Source organism: Echeneis naucrates, chromosome 5 (genome assembly GCF_900963305.1).
Source record: "Echeneis naucrates chromosome 5, fEcheNa1.1, whole genome shotgun sequence".
Lineage (NCBI taxonomy): Eukaryota > Metazoa > Chordata > Actinopteri > Carangiformes > Echeneidae > Echeneis > Echeneis naucrates.
In genome coordinates this window covers 21,986,564-22,000,233 of record NC_042515.1, presented here as the reverse complement: position 1 = coordinate 22,000,233, position 13,670 = coordinate 21,986,564, and the positions used below count along the sequence as shown (strand labels likewise).

Here is a 13,670-nt window from a genome sequence, read left to right as displayed (position 1 = left end):
AGTCTTTCTCTCTACCTTTTGTGCAGCCTGTCTTATTCCCAAAGGCTAAGGAGGCCTCAGTGTAACCATACTGGCTTGGATTCTCCACTGCATACTCGACAACAAAGCGGAAACAATCTCCAGGGACAGCAGGAGTGAGAAGAAAAAAAAAATCTAAAGTCATGAAAGGTTTTCAATGTGAAAATTTTATTGTGTATTTGTCATCTCATAGAGATATCTGATTATATTAATACAAAGGTATCACATTACTGAAGTAGCAAATTGCAGATTCAGTTACAGAAAGCATGTTAATCATAATGAAAAAGGACAGAAATTTAATTTGTATAAATTTGAGACATCATAATTAGATATTACAACTACAAATAAAACCCTTAATAAAGCAAATGTAAAGGGATTCAGTTTTAATTACATGAAGCAGCACAAATAAACTCGTAAGCCAAAAAACAATGAGATTTGGACTATATAGATTTCACACAGACGGTAGATTCACAGGTAAACACTAAATGTATATCATAAAAAATATAGTTAGCATGTTCAAATAAATAACACACAAATATGAGGGACAAGCTGTTTTAGAGTAGTGTGTGTCATTTCAAAACTTGCACCTCCTCTTTAGTAAAACAAATCTTTTACATTTAAGCTTAATGTAAACACATTCGTGAATGACAGATGTGCTCTCGTGATCAATAACATAACATGAGATCCATGTTTTGTTTCAAAAACGGTGCATGTGTTGAAATGACATGCACTATGAATGCAAATGGAAAAACATCAAATCATGTGAAATAAATCCCGTGCACGACAAACAAATCTGAAATCGAACATTTAAAGTAGCATTTCTTTACATTTCATAGCGGCAACATCGTTTTAATTTTTTCTCCTATGACAGCTCTGCAGGGCATCATATGAAGTTGACAAGAGACTGAAAACCACCTTCCTATAAAATATCTACAACTATTTTGCACAATAAAAAATATGTCTGAGAGGAAATTTTACAACGTAGTGACGCAGGTAAGCTTTTCTTCACATCTGACAATGCTCAGTGTAATTTATCTGCAAAATATTGATCACTTTTAACGTGTCCTATCAGTAGAAGGGACATTAAATTACAAGATGTGAAGGACATTATTCAGAAATGATCTATCCATGTTGGTAGCTGCACTTAGACAAAAGCCATTTGTATTTGATCACCTTATACCTCTGCTGTAATTCTTCTATGTGCTTAATTACAGTGGATACTAATGTTTGCTACTGATCAGAAGCACACTAAATGCACTAAACAGTTCTGCAGCAGAGCTGATATACTTATTCATCTGTTAATTTCATGTGTAGAAAAAAAATATCAAGTAGTTGTTTTTAATTTGACCTCTCATATGCCATCAATTACTTTTAAATTCCCCCCCCCAAAAAAAAAACTAGAGGTGTAAGTTTTAAGTATATTTCTAAAAATAAAATGAATAAAGTAAGTGATGTTGTACATTCCATGTGTGATATGTTTGCCCTTATATACCTTTGAAAGACTGGTTGACAAAAGGTTTGAAGAATACAAACTCAAGGCAAAGCAGCTTTGTTAAACATTTATATTGACTTTTTTCACAACATACAACCCATTTAAAAGTGTTTCTTGACATGTTTATGCGACAAACCACTGTGACCTTGGATAAAGTCGACACGGGGAACCTTTCCAACTGTCTTAACTCTGGATGATAACAGCCTGGTGTTAAGGTGTTAATCCTTTGCTTGATTGTTTTGTTTTTTTTTCAATGGATTTGGCGACACTTGAAGCATGAGCATTGGTCACGTTAGACTAAACAGGTTGTGACCTGACGTCTGTAATTATCAGGACGAGTGTAAGCATAAAAAACCCAAATGTCCGACCAGACAGTTGAGGGTCAAGTGTAATGCTGTAGACGTCCTTTGTTTTGGGTGGTTTGAGTGTATGTCAGGCTATGAAGCAGAGCTGATCTTAGTTAGTGTTAAAATGAAATTATTGTGGTGGGTTTACTGTGGGTTTGGCAACAAACCCACACAGTACATTGGGTGTATGCATACATTCCTGTGGATACTTGTACATCTGCACGCTGAAGTTTGGAAAGAATATGCATATTTTTATCAAATACGAATCTGTATTGTTGTAAGTGAATGAGCAGCTCTTAGCAATAATCTTACATTATCCCTGTAATTTTCATGGGTTGGTTTTTCATTCCATCACCAATGAGGAAAAAAAAAATGTCTTTTCCTAAAGATTAACACTTTAAATCCAAATGAACAGAGCAAAGGCGGTAAAGATTAACTGCTCTCTCAAGAGTTCTCATCCAAAGGTCTATAGCATTCATTGGGGTCACAGCAAGCCAAGAAATAACTTGGAAGTTGAGGCAAGAAAGGTGGAAACAGACATGAAACGAGGACATGAACCTGTGCTCAAGTTCATTTCACAAAAAAGATAAGAAATTCATCTTTCCATGTTTATCAAACGCATGCATCCAGGAGGATTGCAGTGGTCCTGAAAATAGGCTGTGCAGTTTCCTATGAGTAACACACCAGCCACAGGATTTGTGGGTATTTGACAACCTGTCAGAACTCTCCCATCATTCAGTTTGGTTTTGCAAACCAGTGTTTGAGAAGCTCTCCAGGCAACAGCTCATTCTGCAAATCTGACACATCGAGGAGGCTCATAAACTATATTCACTTTAATCTGCAAGGCTAAATACAAAGGCATTGGAAGCTACAAAATGAAAATAGAAAATGTAAAAAACATCACAAAACAGCAAATCTTCAGTGAACCTGGACACACACATCCTTCCGAGTTAAGACCTGGGGACAAAAGAAAAAGATTATTTGTGTTTTGCGTATCTCTTTTACACAAAAGGGACACCTTCTATACGGTGCCAATTAGACAAAGAAGGCAGAATAAAGTTGGGAAAGTGAAACTTTCATGCAAATGTTGATCATTAAAGCCTAATTACCTGTACTTCTGAAAAGTATTGGCAATCAGCGTATAATACAGTATTAGAATTAGATAGTTCATTTCTGCATGGATTCTCAAAAAAATAAAAATAAAAATAAATAAATAAATCAAAAATAGATTAAAAAGAGCAAAAACATTGTCTAAAAGGAACAATATCATAAAAGGGTTCTGTAGACAGTAAGGAGACAGCTATGCGTAAAAGCATAGTGCTGAGACCAAATCCTGTCAAATGTCTTTCACCCAAAAAAGTTCAAAATGTCTTGGTGGTGAAAGCTTTCGTGCAAATTGCATTAAGGTTGATAAAAAAACAGCTCCAGCATCCTCCAAAATGAATGTGAGTTTCTGCATATGCACGATTCACATAACACATTTAGTCTGCTTTAGATGTGCTGGTAGGGATGTTGGTGCTGCTTCTACCTGTCTGCAGTCTTATTGCAGAGCTGGGATGACCACGTTCTGATGCCAGCTCCGTAGTTACCAGCTCATACACCAGTTTGATATTGATCTTTTCATCTTACTCTCAGAATGAAAGCCATTAAGTCAATTTCCCTAAATGTTGAACTACGCTTTCAAGTTTTTTGAGACATTCTGCTAGCTAACACTGAAAGAGGATTCAAACACAAGCTTCCAGACAGAGATAACTTTGTACATTCTCTCTCTTGGTCCTGCTAGCGTGGTGCAGTCTTATAATTTATATGTGTATTCTGGAGGCCTTGTTAAAGCCACAGTGAAGCTGATAAACAGTATCAGTCACATCCGGATTAGTTACACACAGTGCACCCATCCCAGTGCTCATCTGCTTAATTCCAACTCTGATCATTTGAATGCTGCAGAGTGTGTGAAACTTACTGGACATCTTTGGTATGCGGATGGGGCCGCTGCTGGTCCCATCGCCCCCTTTGGTCAGAGCTTTGATCTCAATGAGGTAGTCCTCTCCGGAAGGGATCTCTAGCTCCACACTGGTCTTATTGGTTTCCAGCACAGTCGTCTTGCCGTGCCATTTCTGACGATACACAACCTGGAGGGCACAAGTGCTAACTGTGAGCTTCTCATCCAGTCAGAAAAGAGACTATTATAAGCAAAAATAAGCTACAATAAGCACATGGATGGGTAACTTCAACTTCAACTTAAAAGGAAAATTTGACAGTATGTAGTCAAAATGCAGTTTTAGACTCTCCTGAGGTGATTATAAACTGAAGATGCCTCGTTTAGCAGTGGTTCGGCCTGATGAACCAATATGGATCGACATAGACACTTCAAAACAGAAACACAGGCATCCTTTTTTCACTCAGCCTTGTAATCTATCTTTCTCCAAATGCAGCAAAGTGCTTTATGCTGTAGTTCCAAACAAACATGCAGCAACAACCTGATAATTTAGCTCAAAATACACAACATAATGTTAGAAATTTTTATGTTTTTCACAGCGGTGCCTTTGCCAAATGATTAAAATGTTCCGATCTACATGCACTGCAGGCACCCTTACAGCAGAGCTCCACAAAAGACTTACTATTAAATGAGAAAGGCTGCATATCTCTGGATAATAAAAACGATACATATATTTGTGGAAAGAATGATCAAAAATTGTGTTGTTTTTTTTCCACATGTATGCAAAGTGGATCAAATGATCCATAGTTGTCGTGGCTGCAATGAGTTGAATTCCCTTTGTAGCATGACACTCTCATTTTATCACCTTCAACAGATCTTTTAATTTTGAAAGGCCAGACAGGGCCAATCCATAATGCAACACTGGAGTGCTGAGGTCTATCTTTCCACCGCAATGAGAAAGCTGTTTATCGGGATGACAGCTGCTGAAGCTCTATTTGTTTCCCCAGTTGTGGGGTTTCTGCTATTACTCTGACAAACTCACCTTGTATCCCGTCACCTCAGACTCATTTTCCATTGCCCTGACGTGTTCCCAATTTAGAGAGATCTTAGAGTTGGTTAGGTTCCACTCAATATTCCCTGGAGGCTGACGTGGAGCTGCAAGAAATGGAATTATATCGACAAAAAGTTTGACAAATGAATTCATGAATCAATTTCATCAGTAGCACAAGTCAAAGTCATCAATAGCATTCCCTAAACTAACTCCTTGACTGAATCATCCGGTGCTCCAGCAGTATTTGTTTCATGCTATGAATGTTTGAACCTTTAGGGAGACACTTTGAAAAAACATTCAATCAATCATTCATCCATCTTCTACTGCTTATCCGTTTCCGGGTCACAGGGGGGACCGGAGCCAATTCCAGATCACACTGGGTGAGGGCGGGGTCTCCCTGTTCAGGTCACCAGTCCATCATAGGGCCAACACACAGAGACAGACAGAGACCAACAAGCACCCACAGTCAGAGCTACAGACAATTTAGAGTCAGCAGTTAACCCAAACATGATGTCTTTGGACGGTGGGAGGAAACCCATGCAGGCACGCAGACAACATGCAAACACCACACAGAAAGGCCCCAGGCTGAGACCGAACCATAACCTTCTTATATTGGGGCAACAGCGCTAACCACTGTGCCACCGTGGTGTCCCTTTGAAGAACAGTTCAACAAAAACAGAAAATGCATACTTTACACTTCACAGGCTACTTCACTGACAGGCCACAATAAGGCCAACGCGCCCAAGGGAACCGCACTGTCACCTCTAACTTTCACTTAACTTCCAGCCTCCAACAGAATTTCCCAGCTGACATTGTCAAGGAAGAGAGATCATAGAAGCCCAGGCCAGAGCCTCATAGATCGACAAACGACTTCAGCTCAGTGTTGAGAAAACCAAGGAGCTGGTGTTGAACTGGCACAGCAAGAAGCCTCAGCTCTTACTGAAGAGGCTCAGGTTGATCATTGCGTGCACTACGCCGCTGTGGACAGTCTGTAACGGCCTGCGTTTCGTTGGAGCTGACTTTGGTCCTGGGTAAGCTGGAGAGGAACGCTCTGTGGTGACGACTGAGCTAGACAGTGTGGAAGCAGTGAAAGATCTTCGAGAGCCCATCCCGTCTTTTCTATGTAAAGGAACAAGTTCACCCAAGGAGTGATAAACTTCAAATGTCGTGTAGGGGCTGATCAACCTACAGACAGATATACGGTGGCCAGGTCTGACAGTACCAAGCATGGATGATCACCACCTGCATTCCTTTTATCTCCAAACCTCCACTGAGTCCAAGTCTCGATGTGCCTTGCTTTGGAATTGAAATCTAACAATTAGTTAACATAAACCAATAAGAATGACAGCTCTTTGGTTTATTCAGTGCACAAGATGGATGTGTTGACAGATGCAGGTATATTTCCTATTTAATATAATTACATATTCTTCTGCCTTATCGTCAAATGAAAGGTTAATGACTCTGACTTGTGTTGTACTACTTGTTCTTCTTCTTCATTTTTTTAAATGAAAACCAGCAATTAAAAAAAACACAAAAATATGCAGCAGAGGATAATATAACATGTCATCACAGAATCAAAACTACTTGTAAGTAGACTGACTGAAAGAATGATAATAATTGAGTGAATATAAATATAAGTGGACGGAGGGAACAACAGAAAAGTCTGGCTCATGTCAGTAATGTTTTGAGCTATGTTACTGTACTTCACTGAACACTATACAACTGCTACATTGACTCCATATAATAAAACTAATACTTAAGTCTATCTCCATTGACTCGACACATTCTGCAAAATTGTTCGCAGGCTGCACCTTCGCAGACTGCTAATGCTTATAAAAGGTTCAGTTATACGCCCATATAAAGAGAGAAACAGTTTTTTCACACTACGCTCGTTCCCCTTATTTATACAGCCCTTTAAGAAATCCTCCTTTAGTGAGGTGATTGTTGGAATGTTCTCTGAATTTGTCTGCCGCTTCACATCTGAGAAGCAAAACAAGTCAAAGCAGCAAAATGTGATGTAAAGGATGAATCTTTGAAATAACAAAGCATGCCACTGTCTGACAGTGTAGGAGTCACTGGTCATTGTTGTCTCCACAGTGGCCTTAGAGCAGCCCCCTGCTGTAGAGACTACACTAAAGATAATGAAAGTCAAAATCTACGGTTCTCTTCCTGTGATAATTAAAAAAAAAAACAAACAAAAAAAAAAAACCAAAACAACTGTAACGTTGTGACGAAGATGATGAACTACCAAGGGCACCCCCATCTAAAACTGTGCTGTCAAGCCACCAACAAAAACTCTGTTAAGTTTTTGAGTATTTTAAAGAAAAACACTCACATATTCATCTCTTCCAAACGCTTTAATAACATTCATTCATTATCTTCTACTGCTCATCTGTTTCCGGGTCGCAGGGTGGGCTGGAGCCAATCCCAGCTCACAGGCAGGGTACACCCTGGACAGGTTGTTGGGAACTGAACCTGCAACCTTCATGCTGTGAGGCAACCACACTAACCACTATGCTGTCGTGCTTCAATGCTGCCTCTCTTTATTAACATTTCCTGGGAACTTAACTATATCATGACCGACTGATATCTGATATCTATAATTTTGTTTATATTAATCCTTCTCTGTAGTTCTGATATTTTGTCTGCATTGTTTTTTAGTTGGTCAGCATTCACGCTATTGTTACTGCTTCATATGATTAAGCCCTGAAATGTTACAGACGAGCTGCTATGTGTAATGTGATCTTGGTTTCAAAGCCAGTATAGATAGCCAGGCTGATTACAGCCATCAATTCCACATAAACACAATATGGAATGAGAGCACTGAATTCAAATAGACTTGAACAAACCCTTTCAGAGAAACCTTTCACTTAAAGAAAAAAACATGGGCGATTTATGTTCATGACAGCACATGATATAAAACAAGTTAAGTCTGTGTTGTGTGTGTGTGTGTGTGTGTGTGTGTGTGTGTGCACTCACGTGGTTTCTTGGTGGTGATGCTAAATGCAGGGCTGCAGGGTCCAAGTCCAGCACTGTTCTGGGCTCTGACTGAGATCAGATAGACTGTGCTACCCTTTAAGCCAGAAAGCAGAGCTGTGGTATTGATAACCTTCACTCTTTCTGCTTGACTTTGCTGGGATCCTTCTTCCCAGAACAGAACCTAGACCAGGGAAACAGGGATTACAACAGCGCTCCAGCCATGTTTCCTTCTTCTGTTCAGTGAAATACTGTTCTCTCACTGAATCAAAGCAAACCTTAGTTACTTTTGCAGTTTCATAGTGGGAGTGTTACACTGTACTTAAATAAGAGCACCCTGGGCAGCAGAAACAACTGAACGTGAGGTCTACAGGAACACAATTGGGGAAGATTTAGGTATATGGAGTGTGTAATGTCATTAAGTTCCAACCCTCTTCTCTAATTTATAAGAAACCTGAGGTCATGTAGTCCTTTACATGAAAGCAGTGAATGTATGGGACGGAACTTAAAAGAACTCCAGACTATCAGCTCAGCTGCTGTGGGTCCTGAGGCGGATTTTAAACCACCATGTGATACTGTATCTGATGATCAGCAATACCAAAAGCTACACTGCGAGTGAGCGATACATGGATAAGGAGCTTGTCAGGATCCGTACTCTCCGAGAGATCATTTATGACCCGAGAGCACGAGACAGAAAAAGCAGACAAGAAAATGTCAAACAGATGGTTTGAGAGTGGGTACTTATTCAATCGGCAGCACACGGGCTTGGAAGGAACTTGCTTGGGAAAAGGCAGATTATCGGCAAGGCCTGGAGTTGCTGATAACAGATACATCTATCCCTCCAACCCCCCCCCTTTTTTTTCTCTTTTCCACAGGCAGTTTAATTATAGTAGTTTTACCGACACTTGGGAAAATACCTTAAATACCTTGGCAGAAGAAGTTTACAGTTTGTTTCACACACAACGCCTCTTAGAATTTAAACATACACACAAATAGAGATGAGAAAGGACGATCCGAGGTGGCTTAAACTGTCTTGCTGCATATTAAAGTCTTATGAAGGCGGTGGCAGGAAAATGCATTACACCACCAATGTGGCATTGAAACAGCAACAGTAGCTGTGTGAGAGAAGCACGAACACATAAGATTTTCCTAAAATATACATAAATTTGCATTAAGTTCTGAAGTGGAGAAAAGTTCAGCAGAGAGGTATTGAACTGTAAGTGTATTAGTCCACTTTGTTAAAATGGATGCAGCCCGATACAAAAGTCCCACCGACGTTGAAAGCAACTGAACTCCAGGTGCTGCTCAGGTGCGTTCCACAAGGCTACCTTTTAATTATAAAGGGCATTTCAATAACATATGTACCATTTCTGTGAGTCGAAACAAACCTCAGTCCAACATGTAACTGGTTTACCAACAGGGCAAAGGAGCTTTTCCTTTTGGCCAATCTCTTTTTAACTCACTAGAATTAATCTCCCTAAAATAAATGTGATGAATCAAATAATTAAAATCAAATGAGGTGCACATGTTCCTTATGTAAATTGGTGTTATAGCAAACATTTTGATTGACATGGAAGGCAAAATCTAAGTGCTTCCTCAAACAACGTCATTAATGGCTACCGTAAATTCAACGGTCCCAGCAAGTCATGGCAGTAGCACAGTGAGCCGGCAGTAACGGCAGTTAAATTGAAGTCAGCCATCATTACTTTTACAATTTACAGTTTCTCTCCTTTTGTGACACGTCAAAATGTCTTCAACAGGGTTCCTGTTCCTGCTAAAGATTGGTATAATTTATATATTGCAGAAATTGCATAATTTTGAGGATTTTTTAAAACTGTGATGTCTTGTACGCTCTGTGAGTCTGGGTGTATCCAAGTCATCCTGCTGTTTTCACTCATTTCATTTCACCTAAAGCAGCGCAATTTTTATTTAGTTCTACATTCCACTCATAATGTACTAGTACTTAGCAACAAGTGGGCATTATCCAGGTGCAACAACACAATGGCAGATATTACAGAGCACCTCTCTTGAAATCAAGGGCCTTAATGGTATTTCTTGGCCACTGTGCGTGAAGGGCCCTCTGGGGCCGATCTACCCTGCTGGGACAGATTGGTAGAGCTTTGCAAGCTCTCGTCTTCACAGCTGGCTGCTCCGCCTCTGGGGCTGGGCATGGAAAACATTTTAGCAGCACAAGTTGCAGTAATGTTTCTACTTATCATTGTCATTCTTTATTTATTCCTGTATTGATCTGTTTAATAAATAATTATAAAACTGAATTGAATTTAAATCAATTGTGTATAGCAAAAGCCTGAGCAGAAACTTTTTTTTTTTTTTTTTTCGATTATAGAATCCATCCAAAAACAATGAAAGGTGCAAATGTCTGAGAAAAGCACCTACACAATATTATCTCCTGTGCCTTAGGTGAAAATATTCTGAGGCAAGCACATGTCACAAACATAAGTCAGTGTTGTGACGTGCATATCAGAAGACTTAGTAATGTCTTGTAAAATGTAAATGTAAAAAATTACAGCCGCTCGCAAAGAGCTAACACTTGATTCCCATCAGTACAAGCCCATGACAAAATTAATTTTGGCAAGGCGCTGTCCTCTGACAGAGTCTATGGACAGGATATTGCAGTATGAATACTCCCTCCCACTTTGGTTGTACTGCAAGCATATAGTAGATTCTGGGTATCGTCCTCAGGGAGAGTCAGGAGCAGCTACAGAATGATGTTATTTCTGGAGTTTCTCCAGAGTACAACAGGTACAAAGGCTTGGATTCTACAGTAGCTATTTCTGGGACAAAAGCAATATGAAATAAACAGCGGTGTTGCATGTATGGCTTGTACAGAGATAGCTCTATGTATTTAATGTGAAGAGCAATTGGAACTTGTCTAGTCAAAGTAGACTTGCTCTTATGTGTCCCTGATACAATGGCAGTGGGAATTGAGAGGGTGAAACACCAGAAGCACTGTAGCCATCTTAGAGCTAGATGTCCTGCCTCTGATAGCCCAGCCCAGGGAGAGGTTGCATTTACAGCCATCTGGAGGAATTGGAGTCCAGATACCCAACAAGTGTTTTTCTGCATGGTTTCCTCAAACTGGCTGCGCAGGGAAATAGCACTTTAGCAGAACTGTCTTTTTTTTTTACCACTTCCAAGTGACCACAAGTTAATGGAGGCAATTGGACACATTTATAACGCCATCACACTACCACTGTTGTATATCCACATATGTGTCCCTCCAGCCTAATTGCAGTAGAATCTGCTCAATTTTCACTCCAGGCGTTTTCAACCTTTGATGACTTTTCAGGGTTAAACAATATTTTGGAGATACAATAAAAGGAATTTTGACATATGTAGAAAGATTGGCTGGTAAATCCAGGAACAGAACACACACCCAGCACACTCTCATGTGCTACAAACACAAGCACTGAGAGGGGATTTGGATTCTGGCAGGCTGCCGGTCCACAAGGATTTGTCCCAGTGTCTGATTCTGGTGCCTAGCATGCTGAACAATATTTAGGTGCTGGCTTTTGAAGCTAAACAAAACTGTCATCCCTGAAAAAGCATTATTTATTTACTAATTTAATAATCAGCTCATTTAAAATAACCCTTAAGAATTGGAAAGGGGTGGGGGGGGGGGGGTATTCACTGTCCCTTCACTTTCCTGTCATTGCCCAAATTGTATTGGACAATGACATACTACATATTAAACATACACATATTAAACAATGCTTCAAGCACTTCAGGCATCCCTAAGGGACCTGAAGGACTGATGCCAACTCACACTTAAAAAAGGCATCCAAGATATGCAAGCAAGCCATTTTGGAGTAACTTCTATGGGAACAACAGACTAGATTGTGCTCAATGTTAAGCAAAATGTATGAATAGATTCTAGGGGGTCCTTCCTGGTCTGGGAGGATTTGGCACTGCTCCTAACAGAAAGTGATCCATTACTCTCTATTAGGAGCAGTGCCAAAAAGACCCACTCTTGTTGACAAATAAATAAATGAATTAAACCCATGACTTGCATGAATCAATCATATCTTTCCTATTGAAACCGCTTCGACTTTCCTCTTCTATGATATTTGATGCATGGAGCTGGCACCACCACGACAAAAGCCTATCTGCTGTCCTGTTTCATTTTGAATGTATTTACACTGTAGTTCAGGGATTCATCATACACTGACACTGTACAATCAGACATATGCTCTAAACCAGGATTTTATTTGTCTCATTTCAAACGTCAACAAGCGTTGACATCTAGTAAACTCACGCAATGGTTGTTTTTACACAGTGCAAAGGTTGACACTTGACACTTGAGAGGTGAGAAAATAAATTAACGCCTGTATTATATCTGAAGAGCTGTCGGAGCATTTGAGAGATTTATTACTACAAAAATTGTTGCTTGTGATAGACTGAAATCATCAACATTATATATATTGTGAAAAAAAATATTTTGGTATGATAGCATTGAGGTTAGGAGTCTGGAGTTCTTAAATATCAGCAAAAAGGAGCGAGTCCTGAGTCATCCTCCCAGTTAATAATAATTGCCTTCCAAAGGATCAATAAAGTATTATCTAATCTAATCTAACATTGTGGCTTTCGTTTTTTAAAGCTGAGGTTTCAAAACTAAATGCAAACAATAAGAAATCAAAGACTTTCAACATACAGCAGTTGGTCGAAAATACATTTTGTATTGTGAGTTGGCTGTATATCTTTTTATAGGAGCCAATTCTGTTAAACGAGTTCAGCATGAAAGCTCTCCACTTGGTCTCTGTTCACAAATGTGTCAAATGTGCACTGTAGTGCGTCTAACTTCTCTCTTCTAGCAATGTCGGACCAAACACTGGAAATGACCTCAAAGTTTCTCAGAGGAGGGCAGGCCACGTGGGGATCCTCCCCTGTAAAATACCTGCTGTTTTTGGTAGAGAAGGTCTGCTTTTTTTATCCAAGTTTTCTACAGCCAAAACCCAGGAGAGTGTTTGTTGTAGAGGATAGTGATGTATGATGTTTACGCTTCCTTTTATTTATTTATTATTTTTAATAGCAGCTCTCACACAGCCTCCGGTAGCAAGCTGGAGACTGGAACAGCTGCCAACAGACCTCTTCAACTCTTAGATTAGCCTGTGAAAAATCTGCCGCTCTAACGCATACTGTATTTTAATGTCAGAGTATTTCCACGTTGTCACCATTTGCAGTTATATTGAACTGAACGCCAGCTTATTATGCTGTCAGTCATTCGTGGATTAATGTCTACTGCTTCTTTGAATATTCCTTGTAGCGCTGTTATTTCAAACTTTTCTTTTTCCTACCTCGTATGCAATGATCTTCTCACTGGTGGACCCGGGGGGGATAGGTTCCCAGTAGACTTCGATGTCAGAGGCTGACATAACACGGCCCCACACTTGAGACGGTGCTTGAGAGGGCTCTAAATAAGAAAGATCATGAATTATGCATGTTTGCAATTAAGAGAGAATACCTGCATTTTCTTGAATTAACACATCGACTTTTGTAGCTTGTGGAGGTGAAGGAACGCACCTTCCTCTGCAGAAAACACCTGCACTACACGGCTGAACTGCCCCTCTCCCAGACTGTTGTACACGCCCACTTTCACTTCAAACTGGGACAGGGGTGCAATGCTGTCATTTCTGTAAATATATCTGGATGCATCAGGTGATGCCAGCACTGTCTGGATCCAGGTGCTGCTGCCAAGTGGGCGGAAAGCCACGACATAGCCAAAATCCTCACCGCTCTGCTGCTCCTCTGGAACCGGCTGAGATAGCGACAGAAAAAGTTACGCCTTTGACGTAAAAAACTGTGAGTAGAAAATAAATAAGGGCATCATAG

The 13,670-nt window shown here is 40.0% G+C and overlaps 1 protein-coding gene across 1 annotated transcript in view; it reads right to left on the bottom strand.

Moving 5' to 3' along the window:
• Positions 1-231: 231 nt before the first annotated feature.
• The window catches only part of cntn6 (contactin 6), a 103,674-nt gene continuing 90,235 nt past the window's right edge, over positions 232-13,670 (bottom strand). The window contains exons 18-23 of the mRNA XM_029501453.1: positions 13,362-13,596; positions 13,136-13,251; positions 7,824-8,004; positions 4,836-4,948; positions 3,818-3,986; positions 232-2,814 (exon numbers count right to left, since the gene is read on the bottom strand). Coding sequence (XP_029357313.1) covers positions 2,726-2,814; positions 3,818-3,986; positions 4,836-4,948; positions 7,824-8,004; positions 13,136-13,251; positions 13,362-13,596 — 903 coding nt within the window. The 3' untranslated portion in view covers positions 232-2,725. The remainder of the gene's footprint in view (positions 2,815-3,817; positions 3,987-4,835; positions 4,949-7,823; positions 8,005-13,135; positions 13,252-13,361; positions 13,597-13,670) is intronic.